The following is a 17,451-nucleotide window of genomic DNA, read 5'->3' as shown; positions in this document are numbered from 1 at the left end:
ATCAAGATAAGTACTGCTTTGTGTGCTATTCAGGCAAATCATGTCTTACATAGGTACAACCAGGGTAATAGAGTCATAGAGATGTACAGCACGGAAACAGACCCTTCAGTTCAACTCGTCCATGCTGATCAGATATCCTAACACAATCTAGTCCCATTTGCTAGTAGATAACCCATGTCCCTCCAAACCCTTCCTATTCATATACCCATCCAGATGCTTTTTAAATGTTGTAATTGTATCAGCCTCCACCACTTCCTCTGGCAGCTCATTCCACACACGCACTGCGCTCTGTGTGAAAAAGTTGCCCCTTAGATTTCTTTTATATCTTTCCCCTCTCATCCTAAACCCATGCCCTCTAGTTCTAGACTCCCTCACTCCAGGAAAAATACTTTGTCTATTTATCCTATCCATACCCCTCATAATTTTGTAAACCTCTATAAGGTCACCCCTCAGCCTCTGACGCTCCAGGGAAAACAGCCCCAGCCCATTCAACCTCTCTCTATAGCTCAAATCCTCCAACCCTGACAACATCGCTGTAAATCTTTTCTGAACCCTTTCAAGTTTCACCAATCCTTCCGATAACAGGGAGACGAAAATTGTACACAATATTCCAAAAGTGGCCTAACCAATGTCCTGTACAGCTGGACAGAATGCAGAATGAAAATTCTCACCCTTACAGACTGGCACATTCCGAGGTCCAGGACTATGTGCTGAGGAACATTCTAAAGCTTAGGGCAGCTGCTGCCAGGGCGCAGAGGAGAAAGGCCACTATCTGAGGTCTTCCTGCTGAAGGTACATGGGGGTTCAGTTATCGGACCCTCCCAATGCCTCAAATATATGTAAATATTAGTATTGCATGTATAAGAATGATCTCTGGTTTTCTGAATCGAGTCAAAGTCCATTTTTTTGCTTATTTACTTGGTATGAACCTGCACAGAATTGAACTACTTCTATAACAATGTATGTATGCAAGTTTTTTTTAATAAATAAAGTATATTTTAAAAATACTTAAAGAAAAGAAAATTCAAATTGCTCCCCCCCCCCTCCATATCTCTGTAATTTCATCCAAAAGACCTCACAACCCTCCAAAAGACCTGCTGTCTTCTCATTCTGGCCTCTTGAATGTCCCACTCATGGTGAGTGTTTTCGGTTGCTTAGACCCCAAGCTCTGAAATTCCCTTCCTATACTTCTCCGATTCTCCATATACTTTTCCTTCAGGAAAGTATTCCTGACAACTGACCTCTTTGACTGGGGTACTTGACCATCTGACCAAATATCTCCTGAAGTAACTCAGTGATATACCATGTTTTATAATGCTCTTGTGAAGTGGGACATCTCGTTCAGTTAAACACGCCATCTCAGTATAACCTGCTGCTGTTGTTTGGCTGTAACTTTTAAATTGAAGCTGAGCCCTTCAAAAGTGAGATCAGCAAGCAAAGTATCTCAGAAAGTGCAGGGGAAATCAGGAGCTGTATCTCCCAGAAGGTGGTGGCTGCTGGGATAAAGAATAAAATGATAATGATCAATAATGCCAAACCACATGGAGCAAAGGTAGAGATTGTCATGTGTTGAAAATTACACTGTGCATTTTGTTGGTTATAGTCCAACAGATTTATTTGGAAGCACTAGCTTTCAGAGTGCTGCTCCTTCATCAGGTGGTTCTGGAGAATAAGATTGCCCAACCACCTGATGAAGGAGCAGCGCTCTGAAAGCTAGTGCTTCAAATTAAACCTGTTGAACTATAACCTGGTATTGTGTGATTTTTAAGTTTGTACACCACAGTCCAACACTGGCGTCTCCAAATTATGCATTTTGCCTACTTGATACTACCACACACACACATATACAATCAGAGGGTGTTTGTTACAAAGAAATGATAAAGGATCCATGTTTCATAGCTTGTGTAATTTTAGCTATAAATGTCTATGACTGAATGTTTGACTCTTGCAGTTCCAATACTTTCACAGATCAATGGAGTTGAGCACAGGTGGAAACATTCAGCTCTTCAAGCCTTCTCCACCATTCAATATGATCATGACTCATCATCCAGCTCAGTAAAACAAATAAAATAATAAAAAGAAAAGCTCCATAGAAGTTCCTGCCTTCCGTCATATTCCCTTTAGCCCTAAGCGCTATATCTAACTTCTTGGAAAGATGCAATTTTTTGGCCTCCATTGCTTTCTGTGGTAATGACTTCCACTTTCTGGATGAAGACATTTCTCCTCATCTCAATCCTAAATGGATTACCCGCTATCCTTAGACTGTTACTCATGGTTTGGACTCTCCCGCCATCACGAACTTCCTTCCTGCTACTAGCCTTTCTAGTCCTTTTAGAATTTTTTACATTTCTATGAGATCCACCCTCATTCTTCGGAATTCCAGTGAATATAAACCTAACCGAGACAACCTCTCCTCATTCGCCAGTGCTGCCATCCCAGGAATCAGTATGGTAAACCTTTGCTGCAGTTCCTCTGTATCAAGAACATTGTGCCTCAGACAAAGACACCAAGACTGCACACAGCATTCCAGGTTTGGTCTCACCAAGGCTTTGTACAACTGCAGCAAGACATCCCTGCTCCTCAGCTCAAATCCTCTCACTATGAAGGCCAAAGTACCATTTGCTTCTTCATCACCTCCTGTACTCAGATGCTTCCTTTCCCAAACCGGTGCATGAGGACAACCATGTCTTTGTGCACCTTCCCTTTCCCAAACTATCGCCATTTAGCCAATAACCTGCCTTCTTGGGTTTTGTTCACAAAGTGGATAACCTCACATATATCCCCACTATCCTTCATCTGCCATGCTTTTACTCACTCTTTGAGTTTCTTCAAATTGCACTGGAACTTCTGTGCACCCTTCTCACAGTTTCCCCTCCCATCCAGCTTTGATCTGAGCGGGGGAAAAGAAAAACAAGAGGCCCATTCCCACATTCTCTCCAAATAAGGGGAGGTTTTGCCAACCTGGGGTTTCATTGGAATGGTCCAAACTAATTTGATGCAGCATCCTTACTTGTTGGGAAGTCCTGACCTGGTCCTAGTTCCTATGTTCCTCAGTTAGTGCAAGTGAAATGTTTGAACTGGCTTTGACAGTGAATGATATAGCTTATGTGCTCTCAGGGCGTGTACATTTTTCACACTTACAGTGGGACACCTGTTTCCTGTTTATTCAGAAGGAGATTATTTTTTGATATAAACGCATTGAAAAAGTTGGCCTCAAAATTCGGACAAGTTATTACAGAAACTACAATTTTCTGCTGGGGTCTGGAAACTTAAACAAGCCAATGGCAGATTGCCAAACTAAAGCTGAGCATCGCTCCGAGCGTATGACTAGGTCCCATGAATTATTACCAGTCTGGGGATGGAGAATAATATTCACTCCTGCAGAATAAATACAGGATATTGCAAAGGGTGAAAGTCCTTTTCCCAACAGAATCACGGAGGGGTCAGGGACAGCAGAAAGACAGAGTCATCAGCAACCCAGGGGCAAAATTTCAGTTGTGGCTATCAAGATCGCAAGATAGCGATAGTGTCATAGAATCATACAGCATGGATACAGACCCTTTGGTCCAACCAGTCTATGCTGAACATACTCCCAAACTAAACTAGCCCCACCTGCCTGCTCCTGGCCCATTTCCCTCCAAATATTTCCTATCCATGTATTTATCCAAATGTTTTTCAAACATTGTAACTGTACCTGTATCCACCATTTCCTCAGGAACTTCATTGCACACACAAACCACTCTCTGTGCAAAAAAAGTTACCCCTCATGTCTTTTTAAAATCTTTTCCCTCTTACCTTAAAAATATGTCACTTAGTTTTGAAATGCCCCTCTGTAGGGAATAAAAGCATAGGCCATTCACATTATCTATGCCACTCGTGATTTTATAAACCTCCAAACGGTCACCCCTGAAAATTCCTACGCTCCAGTGAAAAAATCCCAGCCTATCCAGCCTCTCCTTATAACTCACGCCCTCCATTCCCAGCATTCCCAGAGGCATGGCACTCATCCACAGATTCAATCAGTAAGCACATCGACCTGGACCCAATATACCGGCCACTGCAGCGGACAGCAACTGACAACCGGAAGCGGCAGGTACAAACCACTATAAATGCCAGAGGAAACATCACAGACGCGCTTCACAGGAGGCTCCCAAGCACTGAGGATGTCACCTAGACAGGGGACGAAACGTCTGCAACACAAATTCCCAGCTCGGTGAACAGAACCACACCATCTTAATACATTCACCTCATACATTCATCATTCCCGCCACTTCTGTATCTACTCAGTTCTATGTTCACTGCAGATATTTTTAATCAATCTGTTCAGTCATTTTAATGACACGTCTGGATCAGGTAAGACATGAACCCAGGCCATATAGCCCAGAAATGAGGGGGGTGGGGGGGGGGGGCGGGGGGGGAGGGGTGTACTACCACTGTACCATGAAGGTCCTCAATGTATGCTGCATTACGCAATGGAAGATACTAATGGAGTGCTTCACTGTCATCAGTGGCATCCATTAGATGTAGCACTCTCAGCTGGACATCAAAAAAAACCGGGGGGGCACCCTTTCAAAGAAGGGTAAGAGAGTTCACTTGGGAGTTCTGGTCAATATTTATCTCTCAAGAAGAATCAGAAATACAAATCATCTGCTAGTTCTCACAATGCTGCTTGTGGAGGCTGGATAATTCAAATCAGCTTTGTGCTTCCTTGCCGTTACAGTGAATGTATGTTAATACTGATGACGCACCTTCCTGAAAATGTGTTAAGTTGCTTTAAAAATACAAGTCTTCTTCTTTAAATTGAACAGTGAGCACACTTCAAAGTTACTTCAACGGCTGTCCTTTAGCAAGTCCTGATGTTGTCTCTCTCATTTCTCCCTCTCTGTCTTCCTCCTTCACCACTTCCTTTCTACTTCCTTAACCACTCTCTGATGTACCTCAACTTCTCTCCCACTTTTTACCTGGGGTTCCCCCATAATGGTGTCTCTGTGCCCGTTTTACAAGAAACTGTTGCTTCCATCAACAATGAGCACGTGGATCATTTTAAACACTTGAAGCAAGAATCGTTGTTATTTTTGAAAATCTTTGGAGACCAGAGAAGAAAAATAAACTTAGATTGCTTAACGAGGTAAAAACAATGACTGCAGATGCTGGAAACCCGATTCTGGATCAGTGGTGCTGGAAGAGCACAGCAGTTCAGGCAGCATCCAAGGAGCAGTAAAATCGACGTTTTGGGCAAAAGCCCTTCATCAGGAATAAAAAAGCATTTGTTCCTGATGAAGGGCTTTTGCCCGAAACGTCGATTTCGCTGCTCCTTGGATGTTGCCTGAACTGCTGTGCTCTTCCAGCACCACTAATCCAGAATTAGATTGCTTAAAGCTGTACATTCAACTAGGAAGTGCACTGTCAGACAGAAATATGCAATTTAACCAGTTGAAACTTCTTGACAGATGTTGAGAGATCTGACATGTTTTGACAGGATCCAATGAAGTCTCATGGTATCAGGTCAAACATAACTAAGGCATCAACCCTGGCTCAGTGGAGAGTACAGGAGGGCGCACCAGGAACAGCATCGGGCATACCTAAAAATGAGATGTCAACCTGGTGAAACAGGACTCTGTTCATGCCAAACACCAGATGCAGCATCCAACAATAGAGCTAAGTGATACCACAACAAATGGACCAGATATACTCTGTAGTCCTACCATCCAGTTGTGAATAGTGATGGACAATTACATAATAAATAGGAGGAGACACCTCCATCCAGTCCATCTGACAATATGGAAATTTGCTCAGATTTGTTCGGTTCGTAAAAAGCAGGTCAAATCCAATCCTGTGAATTAATGCCCCACCGGTCTATTCTCGATTGTCAGTAAAGTGATAAAAGGTGTCATCGACCGTTCCCCTTTAAGGACTCCATGTGCTGTGTGGATATAGTAATGCAACTCTGCCTTTCAGTTTCATCTGCTCGGAGGTTGCAAGCTGCGCACACAAAGAAATCAGGAGGTTTGCTGAAATGTTTGCTTTATAGGAACATAGGAAATAGGAGCAGGAGTAGGCCATTCAGCCCTTCCAGCCTACTCTACCGTTCAATACGATCATCAAACTCAGTACCTTGTTCTTGCTTTCTCCCCATACCCTTTGATCCCTTTAGCCTAAGAACTACATCTAGCTCCATCTTGAAAACGTTCACTGTTTTGGCTTCAGTTGCTTTCGATGGCAGAGAATTCCACGGGCTCACCACTCTTTAGATGAAGAAATTTCTCCTCATCTCAGTCCTAAATGGTCTACCCTGTATCCTTAGACTGTGACTCCTGGTTCTGGACTTCCCATTCATCAGGAACATCCTTCCTGCATTTACCCGAACTGTCCTGTTGAAAAATGTATAGGTTTTCACCCCTCCCTCATTCTTCTAAAAACTAATTAATATAATCTTAGCCAATCCAAGCTCTCTTCATACATCAGCCCTGCCATCCCAGGAATCAATCTGGTCAATCTTCATTGCACTCCCTCTAGAACAAGAACATCCTTCCTCAGATAAGGAGAATAAAACTGCAGACAATATTCCAGGTGTGGCCTCCCCAAGGGCCTGTACAATTGCAGCAAGACATCCCTGTTCCTGTACTCGAATCCTCTCACTATGAATGTTAACATACCATTTACCTTCTTTGTTGTCTTCTGCACCTGCACCATAGCTTATATTGTGTTTTATTGCTTTAAATAAACTAATCTGTGGAGTTTTAGATTAGATTCCCTCCAGTGTGGAAACAGGCCATATCGGCCCAACAAGTCCACATCGACCGTGCGAAAAGCACCTCACCCAGACCCACTCTTCTAAATTTATCCCTAACCAATACACCCAATACTGGGCAATTTAGCATGGCTAAACCACCCAACCTGCACATCCCCGGACCGCAGGAGGAAACCCACGCAAACTCCACACAGCCAGTCGCCCGAGGCTGGAATTGAACCCCGGTCCCTGCCGCTGTGAGGCAGCAGTGGTAGCCACTGAGCCACCATGCTGCCCATAATCCCTGGTTCATCAATACCTGGTGAACAATTGACCATCAGACTTTGATCATTGATATAAAAATGGGGAGGATTAACAGGATGTCAACAGGGTTGAGGAACTTCAATGATGAGTACGTCTGGACAGCTCACTGTAGGACTGAAACAGTTCAGAGGTGGTCAGTGGAAATTTTCAAAGTGATGTGAAAGGTTTTGACATAGTATTTAGAGACAAAAGATTCCCTCTGGCGAGTGAACTAATAACTGCAAGTCATTTAATCATTGAACAAAGTTGTAAAAGGGAGGTGAGGAGAACTATTTCTGCTCAGCCCGGATCTGGAATATCGTATCTGGAAAAGTGATGGAAACTGATTCCATTAATGATTTTAAAAGGGTTTGGACAGGAATTTGAGGAGGAGGAACTTCAATGGTTATGGTCAAAAAGCAGAGACATTGGGACTTGACAACACATGAAGAATCCAACACGGACACAAAGGGCCAAACAGACCTCTCTTTACCACATGCATAGGTTTCTATGAATCTAGGATAGTAGGCTGGGGTTGTAACGTACAAAAGGTCTCTGGCTACTTATCAACCAATACCCGAAGTTCTGAGCAAGGGTCCCTCGACCCGAAACATTAACTCTGATTTCTCTCCACAGATGTTGCCAGACCTGCTGAGCTTTTCCAGCAATTTCTGTTTTTGGTTCTGATTTATGGCATCCACAGTTCTTTTGGTTTTTAATACCCAACGTATGTTTTTCTTTGTGATTTACAATAGATCAGACTCCAAATGGGAAAGTGTCCCACCTATAGTGATTGTAATGAGATCAGCCAGCTGGATCTCATGGGATATGTGTTCCCTGATTGAGCTGTTAATTTGGCCCAATTAAGGAGCCCTGGCTGACAACTATAAAGAGGAGTGTCAGAGTTGACTCTGATTGAGGCAACATTAGGGTCAAGGATTCTTCATGTGTAAATAAAGAGTGACGTGGTGATGGGATACCAGCCTCTGTAGAGGTATTTCACCATCCTCATTAAACAGTCTAACAGAAGGCACGTTCAGCAGTATTAATGCTTACAGATGAGGATATTTCAAAATGATTTATAAGCTGCATCACAAAATATTATGAAAGGTCATAACCCAAAACCATCATCTCTGCCCCCCTCCACTGAGGCTGCCTGATCTGCTGAGCTTTTCTTTTGATCTTATGTTTGTTCCCAACATTGGTCCTAGTATTGACCCTTAGTATAGGAACAGAGGTTCAGGTTTTACTCTTTATAGCAAGAACAATCATTGCAGAGGATAATGATCATTTCACAGAAATAATCATACATCGTTGTAAAGAATAAGCAGCGTATGAGCACACCGAGTCAATTGATCATCATTATCGCTGGATCCTCCACTGTCAGCATCCTGAGGGTGGTCATTGACCAGACACTGAACTGGACTGGCCATATAAATACAAGGGCAGGTCAGAGGCTGGGAACTCTGCGTGAGTAACCCACCTCTCAACTCCCCAAAGCCTTTCTGCTATCGATATCGCACAGCTCCAACACTACTTAAGAAGGTGAGTTTTGAGAAGATTTGTAGCTCAGGTCGAGGTTCTGGATGTAAGTTTGCTCACTGAGTTTGCTCAGCTAACAAACCTACATCCACTACTTAAGAAGCTCCAGGGCAAAGATGTTCATGTGACCTGCATCCCGTCCACCACCTTCAACATGTGCTCTCTCCATCACTAGTGCATAGGAACAACAGTGTGAAGAATGTACTAAATGGACTGCAGCAACTTGTAAAGGCTTCTTCAACAGCACCTGCCAAAACTGTAGTGTGTACCACCTAAAAGGATGAGGGCAGCAGGCAACTGGAAATATCACCACCTGCAGGTTCCCCTCCAACCTCATCCTGGCCTGGAACCATATCAGCTTTCTTTCACTGTTGCTGGGTCAAAATCCTGGTACTTCCTTCTTAACAACATTGTTGGCTTCCCAACACCAGATGGACTGTAATTGTTCAAGGGCACTTTAGTGACGGGCAATAAATGCTGGGTTTGCTAACAGTGCCTACATCGCATGAACAAAGAAGATTTTAAAAAAATCTTACTGTAATTATCATTCGTCACATTACCTTTCACAAACACATATATACTGGTCGCCGTTGTTCCATCAACGATTGGTTCAATGAAGTGATAGAAGCAGCGATAATAGCCTGTATCATTAGCTCTGGCACCCATTAGCATGAATGTCTTGCAGTATTGATCTCTCTCTGATCCATCGCACTCCCTTATGCTCACTATCCGTCCCCCAAGCTCCTCCGACCAGTAGGATGCAGATTTTGTGTTGTCTTCGACTGCAGGTTTCCCAGGCCAGCTCCACCCCAGAGGCCTCTGACCTCTGAAACACAGAACAGAAAAAAAGGACCTCGTTAATTCACTTCCAGATTCTAATTTTACTCACTTTTGTTTGCATCTAATATCACATTTTTCAGATAAACCAAGGCCCTGGCCATGCTCCCAAGAGGGAGGTTAGAAGATCCTGAGGACAAGAAATCAACACAGAACAGACAAGTTCTCCCTGGTATTCCTGATCGTTTTTTGACAAAGTTACTAACAGATTACCTGAGCATCATTACATTATTGTTACTGGATTTTGTTGAGTGCAATTTAACTGTTATGTTTCGCTACATTACCAAAGCAACTGCAAATCAAAAGCTACTTCACAGATGGTGAAACACTTAGCGACATTCTGAAGTCATGATAGGAATGCCTGAGCCACATACATTTTCTTTCTCTTGTCGTATCTGAGTTGGAAGGAAGTCAAGCAGAATGAGAGAGCAGTAGAGAACTCTGCTTCTAGGGGCAGTCAGGTTGGGAAAGTAGACAGAGTCATAGAGTCGAATGGCGTGGAAACCGACCCTTTGGTTCAACCAGTCCATGCCAACCATAATCCCAAACTAAAATTAGCCCCGCCTGGCTGCGCTTGGTCCATAGCCCTCCAAATATTTCTTATTCATTTACTTATCCAAATGTCTTTTCAATGCTGTAATTGTACCCACACCCCCCATTTCCACACACAAAGTTTATTCCACACACGAAGCACTCTCTGTGTAAAATAATTACCCCTCATGTCCTTTCTAAATCATTCTTCGCTCGTCATAAAAATATGTCTCCAAGTCTTGAAATCCCCTTCCCAAGGGATACCTGCCATTCACCTTATCTATATCCCACATGATTTAAAAACATCTGTCAGGTCACTCCTCAACCTCCTACTCACCAGTGAAAAATGTCCCAGCTTATCCAGGCTCTCCTTACAACTCAAACTCTCCATTCCTTGTAAATCACTTCTGCACCCTCTCCACCTTAATAATATCCTTCCTATAACAGGCTGACTAGATATTGATTGGATGGATGACAGGACAGGAAGTTTTCCTGTGGGTATGGCTGCTATAGAATTGGCTCCTGAGGTTGGCTGGAGCTGATGTAACTGCGCAGCTGTTGTGAAGTTCAGACTCACGACCAACTCATGTGTTGTATCTCCTGCACTTTCAAACAGCATGGTCAAACTCAGGTTCAATGTGTACCTGGAAGTGTTTGAAGAGGACAAGTTGCTTCTAATCTCTGGAGATTTGGAGTTTAGGAATTTAATGGAGTGATTCATGCAGTGGAAGGAATGAATGATTTATTTATTGACACATATATAAAGGGGCGGCACAGTAGCTCAGTGGTTAGCACTGCTGCCTCACAGCTCGACCTGGGTTCGATTCCAGCCTTGGGTGACTGTATGGAGTTTGCACATTCTCCCCGTGTCTGGGTGCTCCGGTTTCCTCCCACAGTCCAAAGATGTGCAGGTCAGGTGAATTGGCCATGCTAAATTGCCTATAATGTTAGTGCATTAGTCAGGGGTAAATATAGGGCAGGGGAATGGGTCTGGGTAGGTTACTCTTCAGAGGGTGGACTTGTTGGGTCGAAGAGCCTGTTTCCATACTGTAGGGAATCAAATCTAATCTACAGAGATACAGTGAGAAGTGTGCTGTCACCACAATCTGACGCCATTTTGAAGTACAAGAAGAGAGAGTACTTAATAGAGTTCATCTTCATTGGCCGACATCTCAAACACAGCTCCAGGACTTCTGCAAGGTCCTCACTCCTGGCTACCACAGCAAGGAGACCCCGCTCTGGGCACTGACATGCCGCTGTTAATAACCTACCATTACCGCCAAGAGTCCGAGCCCTGCCGTTGCCACCAAGAGTTCACCAGCCAACGCCCTGCTGCCATTCCAGGAGTCCATGCATCAGGCCTCACAAAGCCTGGAGTCCCCACTCGGCCATCAATATAAAAGCGTGTTAAGTTTCCTGCTTTGAACTTTTGTAATGGGACCTTGTTTCATGGTTGGATCTCACAGTCTTACAGTCACTTCCACATGCTTCTAGGATGTACTAATCAATCTGTTCTGAGACGCTATGACGTACTTCTGGAGTGTCTGGGACTTGCTCTGCGAATGTTTCAGACAAAGCGAAGGTAGAGCAGATGCATTGAGAAATATTTCCTGATGGAGCCCAGCGCACTGTCCAGGCATGATGGGAGGGTCTGCTTTTTCACACAAAAGGGTGCTGTAAATCTGGAACTCTTACCTCAGAAAGCTGTTGAGCGCAAGGATCAATTTAAAATTTCAAAACTGAGATTGATAGATTTTTATTAGGCAAGTGTGCTGAGGAATAGGGGATCAAAGTGAGGAAGCTGAATGCAGACAAAATTCAGCCATGGTCTGGAAGAACAGACTCAAGGGGCTGAATGGCCTCCTCTTGTTTCAATGGCTCTTTCCCCCAATCGCTCCATCTCTTCTGTCTATTTTATTGACAAACAAATGTTTTCAAATACATTTTTTTAACAACGCACCAAGGCTCCTTAGACAGCACCTTCCAAATCCATGACCAATTCTAAGATGAAGGACAAGGGCAGCAGATACATGGGAACATGACAAGTTCCCCACCATCCTGACTTGGAAATATATCTCCGTTCCTTCACCACCACTGGGTCAAAATCCTGGAATTCTCTCCCTCAGGGCATTGTGGGTCAACCTACAGCACTTGGAGTGCAGCGATTCAAGAAGGCAGCTCACCCCTACCTTCACGACAATTAAGAATGAGCAATAAATGCTGGGCCAGCCAGTGACTCTCACATCCCTTGAATGAATAGCAAAATAAACAATTTATTGAACTACAATCCTTTCCTGCGTGTGTGTGTGTGTGCGCGCGCGCGCACGAGAGAATGAGTGAGTGAGATATGGGACCCTGATTTTTCACTCCGCCTAGGATCATGAAGTCTTCCAACAATGTAACCTCTGCTGTGTTTGACACCTCTGCCCTCTCGTTTACTGTAATCATTTCCCTTTTAAAAGCTGCCATTGAGTCTGCCTCAACAACTGTTGCTGCTAAGACATTCTATATAAGGCGAGAAAGAGCTTGTATTTGGACAGCATCTTTCATGACCTCTGGACTTCCCAAAGCACTTTACAGTCAATGAACTACCTTTGAAGTATCGTCACTGCTATAATGTAGGAAGAGTCCTCTTGTGTAAAACACTTCCGCTCGCCCCTCCCTATGTTCATTTGGTGGCAATCATAAATTGATGCCCTCCAGTTACTGACTCACTGAGCAATGGAAATAGTTTCCATGCATATTTTTGAACACATCTATCCCACATCTCAACTCTCCGCTTTGGTGAAAACAGCATCTCTTTCTCACCTTCTGACTCTGCTCCCTGACTCGAAAGAAAACAAAGACTTCCACTTTGGTAGCATTTTTCATGTCCTGTGAATGACCTTAACTATTTCACATCCGACCAACAGTTTCAGAATGGAGTCACTGCTGTTAAGTTAGAGAATCCAGCAGATAGTTTGTACACAGCAAGTTCCCACAAACAGTGATGTGACTGATGATCGGATCATCTGCTTTTCTTTAGTCATGTTTATTGAGAAAAAGACACTGAGGAGGAGTCGATTTGTCTGTAAACTGTTAGATTGAAAATTTCTTCCAGTCTCTGAATTTTAATTTTTCTTTTCACAGATTCTGTCCAATCAACTGTGTGTTTTCAGCATACTCTCTTTTTTAAAGGTGACAGTTCTTTCTCTCCTTTCCTCATAACTTATGGTGAGGTTGTACAGGACATTGGTGAGGCTTCATCTGGAGTATTGTGTACAAGTTCTGGTCGCCAATTTATAGGAAGGGTAGTGCTGAAAATGTGTTGCTGGAAAAGCGCAGCAGGTCAGGCAGCATCCAAGGAGCAGGAGATTCGACGTTTCGGGCATAAGCCCATCATCAGGAATCATTCCTGATGAAGGGCTCATGCCCGAAACGTCGAATCTCCTGTTCCTTGGATGCTGCCTGACCTGCTGCGCTTTTCCAGCAACACATTTTCAGCTCTGATCTCCAGCATCTGCAGACCTCACTTTCTCCTCATAGGAAGGGTAGTATTAATCTGGAGAAGGTTCAGAAGAGATTTTGCAGGGTGTTGTGGGATTGGAGGGTTTGAGTTATGAGGAGAGGCTGGGACTTTTTTCACTGGAGCGTGGGAGGTTGAGGGGTGACCTTATAGAGATCTATAAAATCATGAGGGACATAGATGAAGTGAATGGCAGGTGTCTTTTCCTGAAGGTGGGGCAATTCAAGACCAGGGGACATATTTTTAAGTTGAGAGGAGAAAGATTTAAAAAAAGAGGGACGACTTTTTTTATACAAGGGTGGTTTGTGTGTGGAATGAACTTCCAGAGGAAGTGGTGGATGTGTGTACAGTTACAACGTTTCAAAGGTATTTAGATGAATACACTATAAGAAATGTTTGGAGGGATATGGGCCAAGTGCAGGCAGGTGGGACTAGTTTAGTTTGGAATTATGGTTGTCATGGACTGGTTGGACTGTTAGGACTCCAAATGTAATGGATAATGTCAACAGTTTCACAAACAGCCATTGATACCAGAACAAAGGTTTGGCATAGGAAGAGGCCATTCAACTTTTCAGATGCATGACTTCTATGACTGCATAGCTAAAGCCTGCCCTTAGTGTTGTAAAACCCTTCTGTATTCTGCCTGCTGGCACCTAATCTGAATTTAGGGCCAAGTCAACATTTCGTTCTTCCTTTATTCTTCATGGGATGACGGCATTGACAGTCAATGCCAGCTTTGGATGCCAATCTCTTGAGTGTTTTACTTAGTCATTGCACAAGGAAATCAAGAGTTAATCACGTTGCTGTGGATCTGAAGTCTCATGCAGACCAGACAAAGTAATGATGGCAGATTTGCTTCCTCATAGGAAATGAGTGAACCAAAAGGATTTTTGTGACAATCAACAATAATTTTTAGGTCACCATTACTGAGACTACTTTTCATTTCCAGATTTATGAACTGAATTCAAATTTCACGATTTTAAATAGTATCAGATTTTAAATACACCACAGCCCAGTGGGAATGAGTTGTGGATAGGAGGTAAAATTCAAACATTTCAACCAGCCCATCTCCAACCACTTTCCAGCTGCTTACATTTTTAATGCTGAGAGCTTCAAGTTCTGAAGAAGGATCCAAAACGTTAACCCTGCTTTCTCTCCACAGATGCTGCCAGACCTGCTGAGTTTCTCTAGCAATTTCTGTTTTTGTTTCAGATTGCTAGCATCCACAACTCTTTGTTTTATTGTACATGAATCCCACTCTGGCTAAGTTTGTTGGTGTTACCTGCAGCTCCTCTATCCATGCCAGTTGTATGAGAAGATCTGATCTGCTTTTAAAGAATTGTTCTGGTTGGATGGCAAAGGAAAGAATTCACAACAGGTTGAGGGAATAATTGAGGTGATAGGATTACGAGCATGTAATTACATTGGGCACAGTTGCATTGGAAGAGAGAAGGTTGAGAGGTGAAAGCATTGCTTATAGACCTCCAAATGTAATAGATAACATCAACAGTGACAGGCTGTTCCACATAGAGCCGTGGATGCCCTAGAAAGGTTTAGGCCTAGAAAGAGACCATTCAGCCTTTCATATCTGCACTGGCTCATTAAACTGACTGTCCGTCCTGTCCCCACTGTACAGCATCTCCCCTGCAGCCTTGCGAGTTACAGAGCTTCAGGCGGATTCCTTTCATATGGTTGGCTAACGTGGTGCTACTGTTTAAGAAGGGTGGTAAGGACAAGCCGGGAACTATAGACCAGTGAGCCTGACCTCGGTGGTGGGCAAGTTGTTGGAGGGAATCCTGAGGGACAGGATGTACATGTATTTGGAAAGGGAAGGACTGATTAGGGATAGTCAACATGGCTTTGTGCGTGGGAAATCATGTCTCACAAACTTGATTGAGTTTTTTGAAGAATTAACAAAGAGGATTGATGAGGGCAGAGCGGTGGATGTGATCTATATGGACTTCAGTAAGGCATTCGACAAGGTTCCATATGGGAGACTGATTAGCAAGGTTAGATCTCATGGAATACAGGGAGAACTAGTCATTTGGATATAGAACTGGCTCAAAGGTTGAAGACAGAGGGTGGTGGTGGAGGATTGTTTTTCAGACTGGAGACCTGTGACAAATGGAGTGCCACAAGGATCGGTGCTGGGCCTTCTACTTTTTGTCATTTACATAAATGATTTGGATTTGAGTTTAAGAGGTACAGTGAGTAAATTTGCTGATGACACCAAAATTGGAGATGTAGTGGACAGTGAAGAAGGTTACCTCAGATTACAACAGGATCTTGATCAGATGGGCAATGGGATGAGAAGTGGCAGATAGTTTAATTTAGATAAATGTGAGGTGCTGCATTTTGAGAAAGCAAATCTTAGCAGGACTTATACATTTAATGGTAAGGTCCTAGGGAGTGTTGCTGAACAAAGAGACCTTGGAGTGCAGGTTCATAGCTCCTTGAAAGTGGAGTCACAGGTAGCTAGGATAGTGAAGAAGGCATTTGGTATGCTTTCCTTTATTGGTCACAGTATTGAGTACAGGGGTTGGGAGGTCATGATGCAGCTGTACAGGACATTGATTAGGCCACTGTTGGAATATTGCGTGCAACTCTGGTCTCCTTCCTATCAGAAAGATGTTGTGAAACTTGAAAGGGTTCAGAAAAGATTTACAAGGATATTGCCAGGGTTGGAGGATTTGAGCTGTAGGGAGAGGCTGAATAAACTAGGGCTGTTTTCCCTGGAGTGTCGGAGGCTGAGGGGTGACCTTATAGTGGTTTATTAAATTATGAGGGGCATGGATAGGATAAATAGACAAAGTGTTTTCCCTGGGGCCAGGAAGTCCAGAACTAGAGGGCATAGGTTTAGGGTGAGAGGGGAAAGATATAAAAGAGACCTAAGGGGCAACTTTTTCACGCAGAGGGTGGTATGAGTATGGAATGAGTTGCCAGAGGAAGTGGTGGAGGCTGGTAAAATTGTTACATTTAAAAGGCATCTGGATGGGCGTATGAATAGGAAGGGTTGGAGGGATATGGACCAAGTGCTGGCAGGTGGGACTAGATTGGGTTGGGATATCTTGTCGGCATGGACGAGTTGGACTGAAGGGTCTGTTTCCATGCTGTACATCTCTATGACTCTATAAATGAGGTGAGGGTTCCCAGTGACACCACCAGGTTGGACACTGAATTCCACCACCCTCTGGGTTTTGCCCATGTCCCCTCTAACCCTTCCACCAGTGGCAGTAAATCTGACCCTCCTCGGTAACTGCCCTGTCTACTAGGGGCTTCCCTGTCTGCTTTATCCAAGCTTCTCATTATTTTGTGCATTTGATTAAGTCATCCCACATCATCCAGAAAGATAGAAGCCAGCACTTTGAAAGGAGCAAATGCAAAATTAATCTGAGGGAACAATATGGCAGTTGGCTGACCTATGAAACAGACCCCCAGGAATTTAGTCAAAACAGGCAATATTAATTCATTCAAATGCAAATCAGATAATAATGGTTTGGAACTAAAACTCAAGAAACTGGACACAGCAGATCTGGCAGCATTTGTGGAGAAAGAGAGACGGAGTTAACGGTGAGGGAGCTTGCATGTTTTGAGACACACTAAGTGAGTTATTTTAAGATGCGATTTATGGTCAATGTCATGTATTTGGGTGACAGGTGACTTTGGTTAACTAACCTGTCCATTACTGGGGCTTTTCCTCAACTCATGTCTGTGCCTGTTCTAAACCAATGTGCCTTTGCAAAGGTCTGGAGAGAGATGTAATGGTTTTTGTTGAAATTTATCCTAAACAGTTTTGTTACACAGGACTCTACAACTGTTCTGAGGCACTTACACAGGGGCAGCCCTTAGCTGCGCCCACAGGACCATTAACTCAGTGAAAGGTGTTCTCCTCTGCCCAAAACATGCTGGTCTTCCACTTGATCGCAACGGAATGTTGAAGACTGGCACTTTCTAAGGTCCAGGACGATGTGCTGAGGGATGCGTTGAAGCTTGGGGTAACTGC

At 43.7% G+C, this 17,451-nt stretch overlaps 1 protein-coding gene across 1 annotated transcript in view; it reads right to left on the bottom strand.

Annotated features, from left to right (window-relative positions):
• Positions 1-17,451, bottom strand: part of flt4 (fms related receptor tyrosine kinase 4) — a 237,547-nt gene that overhangs the window by 115,320 nt on the left and 104,776 nt on the right. Inside the window, exon 3 of the mRNA XM_060837385.1 lies at positions 9,136-9,401. Coding sequence (XP_060693368.1) covers positions 9,136-9,401 — 266 coding nt within the window. The remainder of the gene's footprint in view (positions 1-9,135; positions 9,402-17,451) is intronic.

The sequence above is a fragment of the Hemiscyllium ocellatum genome, chromosome 16, assembly GCF_020745735.1.
Source record: "Hemiscyllium ocellatum isolate sHemOce1 chromosome 16, sHemOce1.pat.X.cur, whole genome shotgun sequence".
NCBI lineage: Eukaryota > Metazoa > Chordata > Chondrichthyes > Orectolobiformes > Hemiscylliidae > Hemiscyllium > Hemiscyllium ocellatum.
This window is presented reverse-complemented; position numbering and strand designations above follow the sequence as displayed.